The sequence below is a fragment of the Chiloscyllium plagiosum genome, chromosome 9, assembly GCF_004010195.1.
Source record: "Chiloscyllium plagiosum isolate BGI_BamShark_2017 chromosome 9, ASM401019v2, whole genome shotgun sequence".
NCBI lineage: Eukaryota > Metazoa > Chordata > Chondrichthyes > Orectolobiformes > Hemiscylliidae > Chiloscyllium > Chiloscyllium plagiosum.
In genome coordinates this window covers 5,202,044-5,222,172 of record NC_057718.1, presented here as the reverse complement: position 1 = coordinate 5,222,172, position 20,129 = coordinate 5,202,044, and the positions used below count along the sequence as shown (strand labels likewise).

Here is a 20,129-nt window from a genome sequence, read left to right as displayed (position 1 = left end):
TCACACACACACACTTCACCCTCACATACACCCCACTCTCACTGACATAGATCCCATCCTCACACACAACCCACCCTCACTCATATACACACAAACCCCACTCACTCTCAGTGACACAAACACCCTTGCACCTTCTCTCTCACACGCACATGACTGCCCCCCCCCTTTCTCACTCACATACACTTGCACTGCAGCTGCCTCACTGTGCCCTGTGCCCATGTGCACTCTCTCACCCACCCGCCCAGTCTCTCCCCACACACATGCACTGCCCTAGTCACTCTCACAAACACAGACCGACTTTAATTAAACACCGAGTCTGGGTGTTGTTAAGTGAAGCATTCGATCCTTCATATGTGAAATGGGTGTCCTGTTATCAGACTGACCGCACTCACCCATCCACTGTCTGCCCCTCTTCCCCTCCAGCCCTCGTACCCACTAAATGAACCAGACGGTACTGTGTTGAGCTTTACTGCTTTTTGACTGTGGGGAGAGACCAGTTGGTGCTGAAGAGACACAAGGAGGATTAGCTGTAGCTGCGATCGCTCAGGTATTTGGTCCTGCTGCAGTTTGGAACTTCTTCCCCCAACCCTTCCTGATCTCTGTACTCTGCCATTATCTCCGAGCGTGTCGAGACCTGCAAAAATAAATTAGAGAAAGAGACAGAGTGGCCTCTGACCAGGACTTTGTCTTATCACCGTTTGATATTCTAATGAGGCCAAGCTGATCCAAATTGGCTGAGATGGGACTTTACTCATTGCATCTGAGAAGAACAAGAGGTGATCTCATTGAAACATGCAGAATTTTTAAGGAGCTTGCCAGGGTTAATGCTGAGTGGATGTTTCCCCTCAAGGGAGCAGAGGTATTAGCCTCAGATTAAGGGGACGCCAATTTACGACTGAGATGAGGAAGAATTTCTTCTCTCAGAGGGTTGTGAGTCTTTGGAGTTCCTTGCCACAGCGAGCTGTGAGGGCACAATCCTTGTGGATATTTAAGGTTGAGTTAGAAATGTGTTTGATCAGTAAAGGGTCTAGCGATACTGGGAAAGGGCAAGAAGGTGATCATGAGGAATAATGAGCAGCCACTGGTCACCCCCAGGGTCACTCTGACTGACCCCCCCCTCAGGTATTTACCCTGCTGTTCACCCCCAGGGTCACTCTGACTGACCCCCCCCCTCAGGTATTTACCCTGCTGTTCACCCCCAAGGGTCACTCTGACTGACCCCACTCCTCAGGCATTTATCCTGCTGTCCACCCGCAGGGTCACTCCGACTGACCCCACTCCTCAGGTATTTATCCTGCTGTCCACCCGCAGGGTCACTCTGACTGACCCCCCCCCTCAGGTATTTACCCTGCTGTTCACGCCCAAGGGTCACTCTAACTGACCCCACTCCTCAGGTATTTAGCCTGCTGTTCACCCCCAAGGGTCACTCTGACTGACTCCACTCCTCAGGCATTATCCTGCTGTTCACCCCCAGGGTCATTCTGACTGACCCCCTCCCCCCAGGTATTTACCCTGCTGTTCACGCCCAAGGGTCACTCTCACTGACCCCACCCCTCAGGTATTTACCCTACTGTTCACACCCAGGGCCACTCTGACTGACTCCACTCCTCAGGTATTTATCCTGCTGTTCACCCCCAGGGTCACTCTGACTGACCCCACTCCTCAGGTATTTACCCTGCTGTTCACCCCCAGGGTCACTCTGACTGACCCCGCTCCTCAGGTATTTACCCTGCTGTTCACCCCCAGGGTCACTCTGACTGACCCCACTCCTCAGGTATTTACCCTGCTGTTCACACCCAGGGTCACTTACTGACCCCACCCCCCAGGTATTTACCCTGCTGTTCACCCCCAGCTTCATTCTCCTTCGCTCTGTTGCTGCTGGTTGCTGCTCAGACTAACGCGTGTCTCTGCCTCCTTGGTTTATGGAGCTTCCTCTTGGGTCCATCAATGCTATTTATCCCACCCATCCCCTTTGGTGGCGAGTTCCACAATTCAGGTAGGAATCTGCCTTCCTGTCCCTGCTTCCAAAGGAGGATTGCAGGCCGGTATAAAGTGAAAGAATCCGCTGGTGAGGATATGAAATGATACAGATCCCGGAATGTGCTGTTTTATGAAGAGTCACAGAGGAGTGTTCCTTTTGAAAACGCATAGCCAATGGATGGTCTTAAGGAGGTTCCCTATTCTGGGGAAGAGTGTAGCTTCAGATGATTGTTACACAAGAGGCACCACAGAGTCCCACATGCAGTTCAGAAAAACCTTACAAAACCAATGAGTGACAAGAATGTGCCTTGTTCAGCCATTGGCTGTGAAGAGTCAGCCACATTGCTGTTGGTCTGGACTGTCATTTGGGCCAAGCCCAGTCAACTCATTCTCCTCCCTAAAGGGCACTGGTGAACCAGATGGGTTTTTAACAACAATGTTATGGTCACTATCACAGAGCGTAGCTTTCAGCTCCAGAGTTTACGAGTTGAATTTACATTGCACCATTTGGGATTTCAACCCATTTTGCCAGAACACTGGGCTAGCCCACTGAATGACTAATTCAGTGAATATGTGGAGGAGCCAGTGTTAGATGTTTCCTGCTTCACAACCACCTGATGAAAGAGCAGCGCTCTGAAAGCTTCCAAATAAACCTGTTGGACTATAACCTGGTGTTGTGTGATTTTTAGTTCAGTGAAATTACTGGCATTATCACCACACCACCATTAAATAGTGGGGTCACACATTGAAGATAAATGAGAAGGAAGCTCTTCTGTCAGAGGGTAGTGAATCTATGGAATTCTTTACACGGGCTGTTGATGTTGGGTCAATGCATATATTCAAGGCTGAGATAGATTTTTAAGAAATAAGGGAAGTAAGGATTATGAGGAAAAGGGAGGAGAGTTGAGTTAAGTATTATCTGATAGAGTCATAGAGACGTGTAGCATGGAAACGGACTCTTCGGTTCAACTTGTCCATGCCGACCAGATATCCCAACCTAATCTAGTCCCATTTGCCAGTATTTCGCCCCATATCCTTCAAACCCTTCCTATTCATATATCCACCCAGATGCCTTTTAGATATCATAATTGTACCACCACTTCCTCTGGCAGCTCATTCCAAACATGCACTACCCTCTGCATGAAAAAGTTGCCCCTTACGTTCCTTTTAAATCTATTCTCTCTCACCTTAAGCCTCTGCTCTCTAGTTTTGGACTCCCCTACCCTGACAAAATACTTTGTCTATTTATCCTATCCACGCCCCTCATGATGTTATAAACCTCTATAAGGTCACCCCTCAGCCTCCAATGCTCCAGGGAAAATAGCCCCAGCCTATTCAATGTCTCCCTCATAGCTCAAGCCCTCCAACTCTGGCAACATCCTTGTAAATATTTTCTGCACCATCTCAAGTTTAACAGCATCTTTCTTATAGCTGGGAGACCAGAATTGAATGCAGTATTCCAACACTGGCCTAACCAATGTCTTGTACAGCCACATGACCTCCCAACTCCTGTACTCAATGCACTGACCAATAAAGGCAAGTATACCAAACGCCTTCTTCACTATCCTATCTACTTGCAATTGCGCTTTCAAGGAACTATGAACCTGCACTACAAGTTCTTTGTCCAGCAACACTCCCCAGGACCTTAATATTTAGTATATAAGTATTGCCCTGACTTGTCTTTCCAAAGCACAACACCTCACATTTATCTGAATTAAACTCCACCTGCCAATCTCCAGCCCACTGGCCCATCTGATCAAGGTCCCGTTATACTCTGAAGTAACCTTGTTGTGGTTCTGTTCGCCGAGCTGGGAATTTGTGTCAACAGAGAACAGCCAGGGAATTCCTAGAGGCATGGCACTCATCCACAGATTCAATCAATAAGCACATCGATCTGGACCCAATATACCGACCACTGCAACCGACAGCTGGAACTGACAACCGGAAGCGGCAGATTCAAACCACTACAAATGCCGGAGGAAAGATCACAGAAGCGCTTCACAGGAGGCTCCCAAGCGCTGAGGATGTCACCTAGACAGGAGACGAAACGTCTGCAACACAGCTCGGCGAACAGAACCACAACAACGAGCACCCGAGCTACAAATCTTCGCACAGACTTTGAACATCTGAGGTAACCTTCTTGGCTATCAGTAGATCAGCTATGATTTTGAATTATGGAACAGTCTCAATGGGCTGAATGGCCTACTCTGCTCCTACATCTTAATGTCTCTCCACTTCTCAGTCTACTGGATGTAACAACCCAGGGATTGGCAGATATCCTTCTCTGAGGGGAACACTTAGTGGATGGGTCCATTGCACGTACTCACTGCTGTGTAGTAGGTGGTCCTCTTGCATCAGGTGGTCCTCTCATGTTGGCTGATGGCCGACTGGTGGATGGATCATTGTAATCTACAATTTGCAAAATATACAATAAAATGTTAAATATAAAAAATACATTTACCATTAAAGTCAAAGAATTACAAACTCGGAATAGAGAAACAGGCTATTCAATCCAACAGACACAAAATCCAGGCTAACATCCTCCCACATGATCTTGCCTCAACCAACTCCAGCTATTCTTTTCTCCTTCATGTGTTTATTCTAGTTTACCCTGGAACACAGCCATACCATTGTCCTAATACCTGGGACTGAAGTACAATAAGAGAGTGGATTGGTTAGGACTGTATTCACTGGAGTTTTGAAGAATGAGGGGAATCTCATACAATCCTGTAAAATTCTAACAGGACTAGACAGGGTAAATGCAGGAAGGATGTTGCTGATGACTGACGAGTCAGAACCAGAGGCCACAGTCTAAAGATACAGGGTAGGCCATTTAGGACTGAAATGAGGAGAAATGTCTTCACCCAGGTAGTGATGAGCCTCTGGAAATCTCTGCCACAGAGAGCAGTTGACGCCAAAACATTGAATGTTTTTAAGAAGGAGTTAGCTATAATTCTTAGTTTGATGTTCTTAGGTCTAAAGGCATCAAAGGGCACAGGGGGAAAGTGGGAACTGGTTTCTGAGTTGGATGAACAGTCACAATGAATGATGGAACAAGCTCAGAGGGCCGAATGGCCTACTCCTGCCCCTTTTCTCTGTGTTTCTACTCCCAGTGCTGACGGGTTCCACCCTCTGACCATGTTCTGGGAAAACAGTTCTGCAGAATTCTATTCTGTGACCAAGCACGCCATTTCCATCTCCATTGTATTGACCACCTTCACAACTCCACAACTGCAAAATCCGTTATCCATGTATCTCTTACCGAGGAACGTGGAAAATACGCAGAGGGACAGGCCAATTCAGCCCATTGAGTCAGCTCTACCATTCAGTGAGATTATGACTGATCTTCTTCCTCAACTCCATTTCCCTACATCCTTGGAGATCTTTCATATTTAGCATATCAGCATTTGCAGCAATCTTCAACTAGAACTGCCAAGTGGATGATCCATCTTGCCTTCCTCCAGTGGTCCCCAACTAATTTGACTCATTCCACGTGCTATCTAGAAACAGTTGGAGACACTGGATAACAGAGAATCTATGGGCCCTGACACCATTCCAGCAATAGTACTGAAGGCCTGTGCTCCAAAACTTGCCAGAATAAATAGGACAAATACAACCCAGTCAATTACTGCCCCATCAGTCTACTGTCAATCATGAGTGAAGTGATGGAAAGTGTCAGTAATAGTGCTACCAAGCAACACTTACTCAGCAATAACCTCCTCAGTGACACCCAGTTTGGGTTCTGACAGGGTCACTCAGCTCCTGTCCCCAATACAGCCTTGGTTCAAACCTGGAAAAGAGCTGAATTCCCAAGAGGAGGGAAGAGTGACAGTCCTTGACATCAAGGCTGCATTTGACCGAGTGTGGCATCAAGGAGCCCCGGCAAAACTGGAATCAATGGGTATCAGGAGTACCTCAGGGTAGTATCCCAGGCTCACTGTCTTTAGCTGCTTCATCAATGACCTTCCCTCCATCATAAGGTGTGCAGTGGGGATGTTCACTGGTGATTGCACAATGCTCAGCACCGTTCGTGACTCCTCAGATACTGTGTTATGGACCAGGCCAGACCTCCTCAAAATATTTCAAGAAAGTAGCCAGGACTCTAACATTGCTAGCTGTTTTAAGCAAATATAAAGTGGATATTCTAGGAGTGATGCAGCTGGCCCAACACTTAGTTTTAAAACAAAATAGAATTTATTTGCAAGATGACTGAATGCAACACAGAAAAGACAGAACAAAATGCAAAATAACAACCTATACGAAAATGCAACAGATTACCCCAATTTAAATGATGCTGTTCCAACTACTTGTAACAATCCCCATAAACTCCCCTTGGCACAAAAGGTAAAATCAAATACGGGGCCTGACAGGACAGAGAGACAGAGAGAGAGATGGCAAGGAGATTCAGCATGGAACGCCTTCTTCCATGTAGCTATTTCTTTGACCAGCAGCCTTAAATTGACTACTTGCCCTGTTCAGCCAGACAGCTCAAACCAAACCAGAACAAACTGGGCTGGCAGAACTGACCACTCCCCTTTCATCGTACAGTGTTTTTTTTACTAGAAAGCCTTTCTCCTGAGGCAGTATCTGTAGGCTATCATCAAATTGGCCCTAAAACCCATGAAAACCAGACACCCTGGAGTCTCTATGTTTACGACCCCTCTGAAAAAAATACCAAGGACAATGTAACCTTGTTAAAGAGCAACATCATCACAACTGAAGCAGCCCAGGTTCAAATTCAACAATATCGGGATAATGCCCAGACTTGGGCTGAGAAGTGACAAGTAACATTCACACCACACAAGTACCAGGCAATCACTATCTCCATTAAAAGACAACCTAACCATCACCCTTTGATATTCAATAGTTTTACCATCACGGAATTTCCCACTGTCAACATCCTGTTGAAGGGGGGTTACCATTGACTAGAATCTGAACTCGTCTTGTCACACAAACACAGTGGCTACAAGATCAAGTCAAGAGTCTGTGAATACTGCAACGATTAACTCACTTCCTGACTCCCCAAAGCCTGTCCACTATCCACAAGGCACAAGTCAGGAGTGTGATGGAGTATTCCCCACTTGCCTGGATGGGTGCAGCTCCAACAACATTCAAGAAGCTTGACACCATCCAGAACAAGGCAGCCCCTTGATTGGCACCACATCCACAAACATCCGCCCTCTCCACTCCTGATGCTCAGTAGCAGCAGTGTGTACTACTGCAAAATGCAATGCAGAAATTCGCCAAAGATCCTCAGACAGCATCTTCCAAACCCATGACAATTTCTATTGAGAAGGACAAGGCCAGCAGATGTATAGGAACACCACCCCTTGCAAGTTTCCCTCCAAGACACTCACCATCCTGATTGGAAATATGTTGCTATTCTTTCATTGTCGTAAATCCTGGAATTCCCTCTCTAAGGGCATTGGGGTCAACCTACAGCACATGGACTGCAGCAGTTCAAGAAGGCAGCTCACTACCACCTTCTCAAGGGACAACTGGGGATGGATGGGCAATAAACGTTGACTGGCTCAGTCAACGATGCCCATGTGCAATGAGAAATCAGTTTTAAAAAATGAAAATATCTCAAAATTTATCAATTTCAGTCTTGGCCTTAATGACTGAAACATCATCAACTCTTTGACAGAGCTCAATCATTCCACCCCCTCAGCTTTCTGTTTTTGAAAGGAAAGCTCCTCAGTCTGTTCAATATTTCTACTTTTCTGAGTTCTGAGTTGCTGCCTGACATTACTCTAGCAGTACACATAGCCCTTACCTGCTCTGACTCCCATGACAGCCTGGGCAGCTGAAGACAGCTTGCCCCTTGATGGAGAACCTGCTGCCTTTGATTCAGGGACAAGGGGAAGGCAAAAAGAAATCAGTAAGAAATTCTGCAATTACAAACATTGACTGCATCAATACAATCAGTTCTGACGGTTTATGTTAGTGAACCAACGTTCAGCTGTTCTTCAGAATATTTTTCGAACACTTTCTCACCTTTGAGCCTGGAGGTGCTGGCTTCAAGAAAGCCCACTCTAGAAAGTTCAGAACAGAGTCCTGAAGGACTGTAACTGACTGTACTGGACAGAGTGACCATAGCGGGCAGAGTGTAGCGGGCAAAATGACTGTACTGGAGAGAATGATTGTACCAGACAGAGTGACCATTCTGGACAGTGACCACGTCGGACAAAGTGACTGTACAGATGGAGTAACCATACCAACAGAATGACAATGAATGACCCCTTTGAGGAGAAAGTGAGGTCTGCAGATGCTGGAGATCAGAGCTGAAAATGTGTTGCTGGAAAAGCGCAGCAGGTCAGGCAGCATCCAGGGAACAGGAGAATCGACGTTTCGGGCATAAGCCCTTCCTGAAGAAGGGCTTATGCCCGAAACGTCGATTCTCCTCTTCCCTGGATGCTGCCTGACCTGCTGCGCTTTTCCAGCAACACATTTTCAGCAATGAATGAGCCCCCCCAGGAGACAATCAGGACAGAGTGACTGCACTGGACAGAATCACAGAACCAGACAGTGTGACCATACCAGAGAGAGTGACCATACTGGGTAGATGACTATTTCGGGCAGAATGGCCATACCAGGTAGAGTGACCATATGGAGGGAGTGACTGTACTGGGCAGAGTGACAATACTGGATGAAATAACTGTATCAGACAGAGTGATCATACTGAACAGAGTGACCGTACTGAGTGGAGTGACTGTTATTGGACAGATGACCATACCGTGTGGAGTGACAATACCAAACAGAATGACCATTTTGGACAGAGGGACCATACCAAATCGAGCGACCATATTGGACAGAGTGACCATATTGGGTGGAGTGACCATTTTGGATGGAATTACTGCGCTGCGTGGAGTGACTGTATTGGACAGAGTAACCTTATTGGACAGAGTACCCACACTGGTTAGAGTGACCATACTGGACAGAGTGATCATATCGTGTGGAGTGACCGTTTTAGACAGAGTGACTGTATTGGACACAGTGACCATACCAGGTGGAATGATCATAATGGACCGTACTAGGCTGGGTTGAGATAGAGATTATTAGCTAAAAATGAAAAAACAGAAAATTGGAGAGGCCAAGGAGTGGCCAGTATTAGACCAAGTGTCTGTCTGGATGGATGTCCTTACCGAAGGTGATGAAAGTGTTGTGGGGCGTGAATGTACAGCCTGTGCTGTCCGTATTGGAGGTACTGGTTGAACTGGAGGCCCTCGCGGTGCCTGGTATGAGGTGGCTGGTACAGCTGGAGCCCGCATTGGGCTTGTAGGCTGCTTTGAGGCCAGCTGCACTTGTGCTGGGGGAGGGGGAGCTCGAGGATGGAAGGAGGACGGCGTCGGGTCGTGCCTGGCCACAACTTTGCGGTTGACGTTGGTCTTGCAGAAGCTGATGTGTCGCTCGGCAGCTGTTTCGTTGAAACGCCTGTTACAGTACGGACACTCGATGTAATCTGGAATTAGACACACACAATCATTCCCTGGACAGGCCTCATCGTGACGCGGCCATAGTGTTACACTTAGGACCGCAATGCTATCATTGCCTTGCAACATCATAAAAGGGAGCATGACTAGTCCATTCTGCCCCTCAAGCCTGCAACCCCATCCTGATGGCTGATCTGCTCTGGGGATCACCTCCTCTTTCATGCCAGCTCAGCACAGCCATCAACCCACTGCTATCTCAGTGATTGCCTTCCAGCTCCATGACAAAATGAAACTAAGCTCACAGTCCACCATCTTACCAAGCAGGCTCAAGGGCACTGAATGGCCCATTCTTCTTCCTGGCCCATCTGTAAGTGGAAGTGAAGATATTAGAGCTACGGCCTGATTAATTCGCCCTGTTAAACCCAAGAGAGACAGAGGGGCAAGACAATGGTCAGCGAGATCTAATTGAAACCTCAAATTACAGGAACAGAAGTTGCTGGAGAAACTCAGCAGGTCCGGCAGCATCTATGGAGAGACAAACTGAAAGTTAATTCCTCGGGTCCAGTGATCTCTCTTTGGAAGGTTGCCTGAAATTCCCTGTTTTTTTTTTTACAGACTACGGGAGACTATGGGCCAATTCCACACCATGAAAGGCAGACTGAGGGTGGAAATTATCTAATGGATTCCCAGAAGCTATTTGATAGAGATTATTCCCAGAAAATGCAAGTGGAGAGATCGAGGTTAGCCCCTTGAGTGAGTGAAGAGCAAAGGTTTTGGGAAGTGAATGTGATCAGTGAAGGTGAGGATTTTTGTGAGACTAGCCACACATCACCCTGTCGTGTTGAATTGTACAGACCGAAATGCCAATGAAAGCAACTCAATAAAAGCAAGGTGTTACCTGGGTTGATGCTGGCAGGTGGTGGAGGGGGAAGAGGAAGTCCCTTTTTAACAGCATCTGTGGCGAGTCTAGCTGACCTGATGGTGTTGATGAAATCTTCATGCTGTTGTTTCCAATGTGACACAGGTTGAGGCATCTGTAGAAGAGCCACACAGTCTGGAATCACATTTCCAGTCACTGCCACCCAGGACACTCCCAGACATAACATCCCAAAGAAACCTGGAGTACAACCACAGAATTGGACAGCATGGGTGTAAACAGCTCTCCTCCCTCTCCCCCACTTCCTGATAAACCACCCCAGTCCAACTTGTCGTCAGCTTAAAATCTCAACAAAGTGAAAGCTTACAAATTTGGTCACCTTTCATAGCTACAGACCAAGTTTTGCAATGAAGTGTCCTTTCCCCAGAAGTTTTCAAACGAGCAAAGCTAACTCTGGGTACAATATGTTAAAACAAAAGCAACTTCTGAGTTTAAGTTTACCACATCGGCAGTTACAATTTCAGGGTGTTGTTATTTGAAAATGGGTTCACAAGGAGCTCAGTGTGAGAATGTCATTTTTTTTTAAAGAGTTACTTATGAACATTTATTGTAAGTATCAATTCTAAATTATAATTTCAGAATTACCACTGTATCATAGACTATCAAAGATAGTTGTAACATAACTATGTACTTTAGATTTATACACAATATTTAAATCCACCTCACAAATCCCATAAGATATTCAAACGAAATAAAACTGAAAGAAATCTAGACCCACAATCCAATGTAATTTTTTTTGTCTCAACATTCAAGGGGGCTTAGTAATAAACCTGGGGTTTGATGTCCCAGGGTGGATTACCCATGGTTCTCTGTCATAGTGTGTTTATATTTCAAATTTTTAACCACGACCATATTGATTCAATCGTCTCCACTTCTGAACCAGTGAATTTGAACTTTTCACTTTAGTCTCTTCAAAACTTGCGCCAGGACATGGAAGAGCCTTCCCTCCAAGAGATGAGTCCTACCTTGGCAGCTGATGGACCTCTCACTGATGAAACGTCTGTCCCAGCAACTCTCTGCTTGTACGAACTGAAGACTTTTTTTTTCTTGTTAGAAACTTTGCTACAAATGGGTTCATGTCTTTCCTTGAGACAAAAGACAGCATTGAGTTTCAGAATACTTTCAATCTATTCCCTCAAAAAAATCTGAAACGAAACACTTTCTTCTCAAATTTTCTCTCCCATCTCGTTCCTACCCAATCCCCATTTCGGGGCCAACGTCAGTTACTGAAGGTTCATCACAGGGACTCTCAGCCTCACCCTCTCGCCACTGGTTATCTGGCATACCAATCCCACAATATTCTACTTTACTACAGTCAATTGGTATAGAGAGTATTGCACAGAAATAGACCCTTCGGTCCAACTCGTCCATGCCAACCAGATTTCCTAAACTGAGCTTGTCCTGTTTGGCTGCATTTGGCCCATATCCCTCTAAACCTTTCCTATCCATGTATCTGTCCAAATGTATTTTAAATGTTATAATTGTGTCAGCCTCTACCACTTCCTCTGGCAGCTCTTTCCATACACGCACCACCCTCTGTTTGAAAACATTATCCCTCAGGTCCCTTTTAAATCTTTCCCCTCTCACCTTAAACCTATGCCCTCTGGTTTTGGACTCCATTGCCCTGGGAAAAAGAGCTTGGCTATTCACCTTATCTATGCCTCTCACAATTTTGTAGAAAATAGACAATAGGAGCACGAGTGAGCCATTTGGCCCTTCGAGCGTGCCCCACCATTCAACACGATCATGGCTGATCATGCAATCTCAGTATCCCATTCCCACTTTCTCTCCATACCCCTTGATCGCTTTAGCTGCAAGGGTCACGTCCAGCTCCCTTTTGAATATATCTAATGAACTGACCCTAACAGATTTCTGCGGGAGAGAATTCCACAGGTTCACAACCCTTTGAACAATATCCTTCCTCATCCCAATCCTGAATGACCTACCCCTTATTTTTAGACCATGACCCTTTATTCTGGACTTCCCCAACATTGAGAACATTCTTCACACATCTAGCCTGTCCAGACCCATCAGGATTTTATATGTTTCTATAAGATCCTCCCTCATTCCGCTAAATTCCAGTGAGTACAAACCCAGTCGATCCAGTCTTTCCTCATAGGTCAGTCCTGCCATCCTGGGAATCAGTCTGGTGAACCTTCACTGGACTCCCTCAATAGCAGGAATGTCCTTCCTCAGACTAGGAGACAAAAACTGCTCCCAATACTCAAGGTCTGGCCTCACCAAGGCCCTGTGTAACTGCAGCAAGACATCCTTACTCCGATACTCCAATCCTCTCACTATGAAGGTCAGCGTGCCATTAGCTTTCCTCATTGCCTGCTGCATCTGCATAACAACCTTCAGCCACTGTTCCACCATGACACCCTGGTCTCACTGCACCTCACCTCTTCCTAAACTGCCACCATTCAGATCATAATTTGCCTTCCTGTTTTTGTGACCAAAGTCGATAACCTCACATTTATCCACATTATATTGCATTTGCCAGGTATTTGCCCACTCAGCCAGGCTGTTCAAGTTACCCTGCGGCCTCTTAGCATCCTTCTCGCAGCAATTCAGCTTAGTGTCATCTGCAAATTTGGAGATACTGCATTCAATTCCTTCGACAAATTATTAATGTATATTTTGAACACCTTGTGGCCCTGCACTGAACCCTGCAATACTGCACTCCTCACAGCCTGCCATTCTGAAAAGGACCTGTTTATTCCAATTCTCTGCTTCCTGTCTGCCAAGCAGTTCCCTATCCATGTCAATACATTACCTCCGATACCATTAGGTTTAATTTCCTTACTAATCTCTTGTGTAGAATCTTGTCAAAAGTCTTTTGAAAGTCCAGATACACAACATTGGTGTCATCTGCAAACTTACTAACTATACCGCTTATGCTCACATCCAAATCGTTTATATAAATGACGAAAAGTAGTGGACCCAGCACCGATCCTTGTGACTCTCCACTGGTCACAGGCCTCCAGTCGAAAAAACAACCCTCCACCACCACCACCCTCTGTCTTCTACCTTTGAGCCAGTTCTGTATCCAAATGGCTAGTTCTCCCTGTATTCCATTAGAACTAACCTTGCTAACCAGTCTCCTGTGGGGAACCTTGTCGAACGCCTTACTTACGTCCATATAGATCATATCTACCACTCTGCCCTCATCAATCCTTTTTGCTACTTCTTCAAAAAACTCAATCAAGTTTTTAAGACATGATTTCTCACACACAAAGCCATGTTAACTATCTCTCCCCTTTCCAAATACATGTACATCCTGTCCCTCAGGATTCCCTCCAACAACTTGCCCGCTACTGACACAGGCTCACCGGTCTATAGTTCCATGGCTTGTCCTTACCACCTTTCTTAAACAGTGGCACCACATTAGCCAACCTCCAGTCTTCCAGCACCTCACCTGTGACTATCGATGACACAAATATCTCAGCAAGGGGCCTAGCAATCACTTCCCTAGCTTCCCACAGAGTTCTCGGGTACACATGATCAGGTCCTGGGGATTTATCCACTTTTATGCGTTTCAAGACATCCAACGCTTCATCTGCAATATGGACATTTTTCAAGATGTCACCATCTGCACTCTATACCTTTCATGTCCTTTTCCACAGTAAATAATGATACATAACACTTGTTTAGTATCTCCCCCATTTTCAGCAGCTCCACTCAAAGGCTGCCTTTGCTGACTTTTAAGGGTCCCAACTCTCTCCCTAGTTACCCTTTATTCTTTAATGTATTTGTAAAATCCCTTTGGATTCTCCTTAACTCTATTTGCCAAAGCTTTCTCATATATCCTTTTTGCCCTCCTGATTTCCCTCTTAAGTATACTCTTACTTCCTTTCTACTCTTCTAAGGATTCACTCAATCTATCCTGTCTGTACCTGACATAGGCTTCCTTCTTTTTCTTAACCAAACCCTCAATTTCTTTAGTCATCCAGCCTTCCCTTTCACCCTAACAGGAATATACTTTTCTGGATTCTTGTTATCCTATTTCTGAAGGCTTCCCATTTTCCAGCCGTCCCTTTACCTGCGAACATCTGCCTCCAATCAGCTTCCGCAAGTTCTTGCCTCATACCGTCAAAATCAGCCTTTCCCCAATTTAGAAGTTCAACTTTTAGATCTGGTCTATCCTTTTCCATCACTATTTTAAATCTAATAGAATTATGGTCGCTGGCCCCAAAGTATTCCCCTACTGACACCTCAGTCACCTGGCTTGCCTTATTTCACAATTGGAAGTGTAGAGGACAGCGAAGAGGGTTACCTCAGATTACAACAGGATCTTGGTCAGATGGGTCAATGGGCTGAGAAGTGGCAGATGGAGTTTAATTTAGAGAAATGTGAGGTGCTGCATTTTGGGAAAGGAAACCTTAGCTGGACTTATACACTTAATGGTAAGGTCCTAGGGAGTGTTACTGAGACCTTGGAGTGCAGGTTCGTAGCTCCTTGAAAGTGGAGTCGCAGGTAGGTCGGATAGTGAAGAAGGCGTTTGGTATGCTTTCCTTTATTGGTCAGAGTATTGAGTGCAGGAGTTGGGAGGTGATGTTGCAGATGCACAGGATGTTGATTAGGCGACTGTTGGAATATTGCATGCAATTCTGATTTCCTTCCTGTCGGAAAGATGTTGTGAAACTTGAAAGGGATCAGAAAAGATTTACAAGGACGTTGCCAGATTTGGAGGGTTTGAGCTATAGGGAGAGGCTGAACAGGCTGGGGCTGTTTTCTCTGGAGCGTCAGAGGCTGAGGTTTATAGAGGTTGACCTTATAGAGATTGACAAAATTATGAGGGGCATAGATAGGATAAATAGACAAAGTCTTTTCCCTGGGGTGGGGGAGTCCAGAACCAGAGGGCATAGGTTTAGGGTGAGAGGGGAAAGATATAAAAGAGACCTAAGGGGCAGTGTTTTCACACAGAAGGTGGTACGTGTATGGAATGAGCTGCCAGAGGATGTGCAGGAGGCTAGTACAATTGCAACATTTAAAAGGCATTTGGATGGGTATATGAATAGGAAGAGTTTGGAGGGATATGGGCCGAATGCTGGCAGATGGGACTAGATTAGGTTGGGATATCTGGTCGGCATGGATGGGTTGGACCGAAGGGTCTGCTTCTGTGCTGTACATCTCTATGACTCTATCTACTGATTCACCCTTGTCCACTCTACTTGTCAGAGTCTCAAGAAATTCCAGAAGATTTGTCAAGCATAATTTCCCTTTAGTGAATCCATGCTGACAAGGTCAGATTCTGTCACCATTTTCCAAATGCTTAGTTATTACCTCTTTAATAATTGACCTTATAAATCTCCATGAGATCACCACTCAGCCTTCGACACTCCAAGAAAAAATGTCCCGGCCTATCTAGCCTCTACGTATAACTCAAAACCTCCAGTCCCAGTAACATCCTTGCACATTTTTTTCTGTTGCCTTTCTATTTTAATAACATCCTTCCTATAGCAGGGCAACCAGAATTGTATGGAGTATTCCAAAAGTGGCCAACACCCTGTACAACTGCAACATGACGTCCCAGTTCCTATACTCAATGCTCTAACCAGTGAAGGCAAGCATGCCAAATGCCTTCTTCATCATCTTGTCTACCTGTGACACCATTTTCAAGAAACTATGAACTTGTAGTGCTCACCCCATCTGTTCAACAACGTTCCCCAGGGCCCTAGCATTAACTGTGCAAATTCTGACCTGGTGTGCTGTGCAAAACAACTGTGACTCTCAATGATTCTGTGAACTCTTGATCCTATCTGTCCACTTTCAAATCTCTCACAAGAAGTGTCGCTCCCCGAAGCAGCAAACAAAATTCCTTGCACAGAATAAGCAAGAAAACCGGCCTTGGGAGCTTAAAAGGGTGAAATCATAGAGTCCTACAGCACGGAGACAAGTCCTTTGGCCCAGACTGGTCCCTGCTGCCCAATAAGTCCATCTACACTAACCCCCCTGAACTTGGCCTATATCATATTTGTCCAAATGCCTTTTGAATGTTGTTCATGTACTTGCCTCAACCACTTCCGGCGGCAGCTCATTCCATATGCGCACCACCTTCTGTGTAAAAAATGTTGCCCCTCAGGTTCCCTTTTATTCTTTCCCCTCAAACCTTAAACTGATGCCCCCCTCGTCCTCGATTCTGCACTCAAAGTGACCAGTAAACGCAGGCTTGAGTTTTTATGACTTTCTGCATGCAGAGATAATCACTCTGCAGTATTCTACATGGAAAAAGGGAATAGCAAACATGACATCACTGTCTCCCTGTTCAATAGTGCCACAGAACGCTGTAGGCAAAATTTGAGCAGGGCACTAGGCTCCAAGATGGCAGCACATTAACCAGCAGCTGATTTGGGTCATACCTTAACCCCAACCCTAACCATAACCCTAAACCTTAACTTTACCTTAACCTTAACCCAAACCCTAATTCTAAACAAAATCCTAACCCGAACCATAATGCTAACCCTAGCCCTAACCCTAAATTTAACCTTAACCCTAACCCCAATCCTAACCCAAACCCTAGCCTTAACCTAAACCCTAACTCTAACCTAAACTTTAATCCCAAACCTAATCCTTAATCCCAAACCTAATCCAAACTCTAACCCTAAACTTCACCTTAATGCCAACCCAAACCCTAACCCTAACCCAAGCCCTAACCCTACCTCTAACCTTAAGCCTAACCCTAACCATAACATTACCAGAACATCTTATTTTAGATAAAATAGCCCTAAGCATAGCAAGTGACCCTAAAACAATAGTTTCTAATTTTTATAATAATTCTAACTTATAAAATTCCCCAAGATGCTTCGCAGAGCCTTTATAAAACAAAATTTCATACTAAGCCACATAAGGAGAATATAAATTACATAAATACTACATCAAAGACATAGGGTTTAAGGAGTGAAAGACGTTAGTGAGGTAGAGAGAGGGGTGAGAGAAAGGGAGGAAATTTCAGAGTTTAGGGCTATAGTGAATTTTTCTTTATTCAATCATGGGATGAGGGCATCTCTGGCCAGGCCAGCATTTATTGCCCATCCCTAATTATCCAGAGGGCAGTTAAGAGTCAACTACATTGCGGTGGGTCTGGAGTCACATTTGAGTAGACCAAGCAAGGATGTGGTTTCCTTCCCTAAAGGACATTAGTGATCTAGATGGGTTTTTCTGACAATTAACAATGGAGACATGGCCATCAGTGGGCTCTTCACTCCAGATTTTTTTAATTGGATTCAAATTCAACCATCTGCTATGATAGGATTCAAACCCAGATCCCCAGAAAATTGCCTGCATTAACAGCTCAGCGATAATACAGGTTGTTCTGCTATAATGTGCATTTCGTGATTGCAAGTTCTCTGTAACATAATTGATGACTTGGGGACACGGTTTCTAAAGCAGGAACTTTTAAAACGTGTGTTGGCTGTAACACTATTACTTTGCCAACACTTTAAGCACTTTTCTAAAGCATGATTTTTCTATAATGCGGGATTGCACAAAAAACACAACTTTCACATTATAGAAGAATTACCAGTACCACTTGCCCATCGCCTCCCCAATGGGAATGAAGAAACAATGGTAGAACAATGAAAATCAGAGGCATATAAGAGGTCACAATTAGAGGAGTGCAGATACCTCGAAGGATTGTGGGATGAGAGGGGATTGCAGAGATAGGTAGAGTCTGAGGTTTTGGATGAATTTGAAAACAAAGGTGGGAATTTTAAAACCTCAATGTTGCTTACCCATGAACTAATGCAGGTCAGGGACCACAAGGGATGATATGGCAAGGAGACTTTGTGTGTGTTAAGACAGGGTAGCAGAGTTTTGGATGTTTTAACCGCAATTTATGAAACAAGTGTAGACACACACAAATCCTGTACAAACTTACCAGGTTTGTTTGTTCAAAATTTCTTCCACAGTTTCTGCAGGGTACGAGATTCAAATTCTGCTCTGTTTTCAAGAAAAAGAAAGTTAAATAAATCAAAATTCAATGCTTTTCATTCATTGTTAAATGGACTAGTAATCCAGAGGACTCGATTTGAGTTCAAATCTCATCCTAGTAGTTTGTTGAGAAAACTGTTATATTGGTGAAAGTCTCCAATGAAAGGTTCAGGATTGTTGTAAATTCAATGTCCCTATGGAGAAGGCTATCTGCTTTTCTCACCGTTTGGTGCTGTTCATTTTATTCACTCGTGGGATGCATGCATCACTGACTGGCCTGCATTTATTGCCTGTCCCTAGTCGTCCCTTGAGAAGGTGCGAGTTAGCTGTTTTCTGTATGTGACACAAAACCCACACCAATGCAACTGACTCAGCAATGCCCTTGAAAATCACCCAGAAGCTATTCAGTTACCTTCTATGATGAACTAGGAATTTAACAATAAGTACCAGCTTTGTCAGGAATGCACACATCCCAAGAATGAATGAGTGATCAAAGGCTGGAATACACCATAATGGCTAACAAGAACGCAATAAATTCTGGATATTAAAAGGCCATTTGGCCCATTAAACTCATTCCTATCAGTAGCTGTGGGCTTTAGCTCTGGTTCAGTGCATGACACTCTTGCCTCTTGATGTCAGAAGATTGTGCATTCAAGTTCTTCACCAGAGATACCACAGGATGACAGAGAGGTTATGGTGTAGGAGGAGGCCATTCAGCCCACGTGTCTGCAACAGTTCTCTGAAAGGGCATCTCACATGGTCCATACCATTTCCTGCCTGATCCCCATAATCCTGAACATTCTTCCTTTTCAGATGACAATGCAATTCTCTCTGGAACATCTCTGTTGACCCTGTTTCCATAACCTTCCACATATCGCCGTTGTTTATTTAGTTAAAATCATAAATCTGTTCCCTATTGTTCTTTCCACAAATGGGAACAGTTTCTCTCTCTCTTTCTCTACTCTGTCCAGACCCCTCATGATTTTGAACATCTTGATCAAATCTTCCCTTTATCTTCTCTTCCCCAATCTTTCCAATCTATTTAGAAAAATAAGGTGATATAGTGATGATATCACTGGACTGGTAATTCAGCATCCTAGCTGATGCACTTGCAACATGGCTTCGACTGACACCAAGGTGAAATATGAATTCAGTAAAGTCTGGGATTAAAAAATCTGGCTTAATGGTGACCATGTAACCATTGTTGATTGTCATAAAAGCCCATCTGGTTCACTAATGCCCTTTAGGAAAGAAATTCCTTACCTGGTCTAGTCCGCAAGTGATTTCAGAGCAATGTTGTTAATTCTTAACTGCTCTCAGAAATGACCTAGACAATCAACCATTCCAAGGACAATTAGCAAAGGGTAACAAATGCTGACTTGCCCATTTTCTGTCATTGATAAAAATAAAACTTGAAGTTGAATGACTGCAGCACATTAATGTAGAATGACTGTACTGAGGGAGTGCTAGATTGACAGGAGTGTTGCAATCTATTCTATCTGCCATTATTTTAACGAACAGCAGGAGGATGTCCCACAAGGATCTGTGTTAGGGCCTCAATTACTCACATCATTTATTTGGATAATGGCGTAGAAAGTCATATATCCAAATTTGCTGATGAGATAAAGTTAGGCAACATTATAGACAGTAAGGGATATTAATAGACTAAAGAATGGGGAAAATGGGGTTCAATATAAGCAAGTGTGAGATTATCCATTTTGAAGTGATATAGGTTAGATCGGGGACTTTATAGATGATACGAACTTAAATACAATGGATGTCCAAAGAAACTTGCGAGTTCAGGTATATAGATATTTAAAATGTCACAAACAGACACAGAAAAGAAG

General features: G+C 44.6%; 1 protein-coding gene across 1 annotated transcript; it reads right to left on the bottom strand.

The window, feature by feature from the left end:
* Positions 1 to 168: 168 nt before the first annotated feature.
* LOC122553157 (zinc finger C2HC domain-containing protein 1B-like) lies at positions 169 to 19,155 on the bottom strand. Its single transcript, XM_043696745.1, has 8 exons — positions 19,050 to 19,155; positions 18,230 to 18,291; positions 11,316 to 11,435; positions 10,312 to 10,447; positions 9,126 to 9,442; positions 7,757 to 7,823; positions 4,308 to 4,389; positions 169 to 634 (listed from the first exon to the last, which is right to left on the bottom strand). Exons 1-8 carry the CDS (start codon positions 19,153 to 19,155, stop codon positions 613 to 615), a joined length of 912 nt encoding a protein of 303 aa, XP_043552680.1. The 3' UTR covers positions 169 to 612.
* Positions 19,156 to 20,129: the final 974 nt, after the last annotated feature.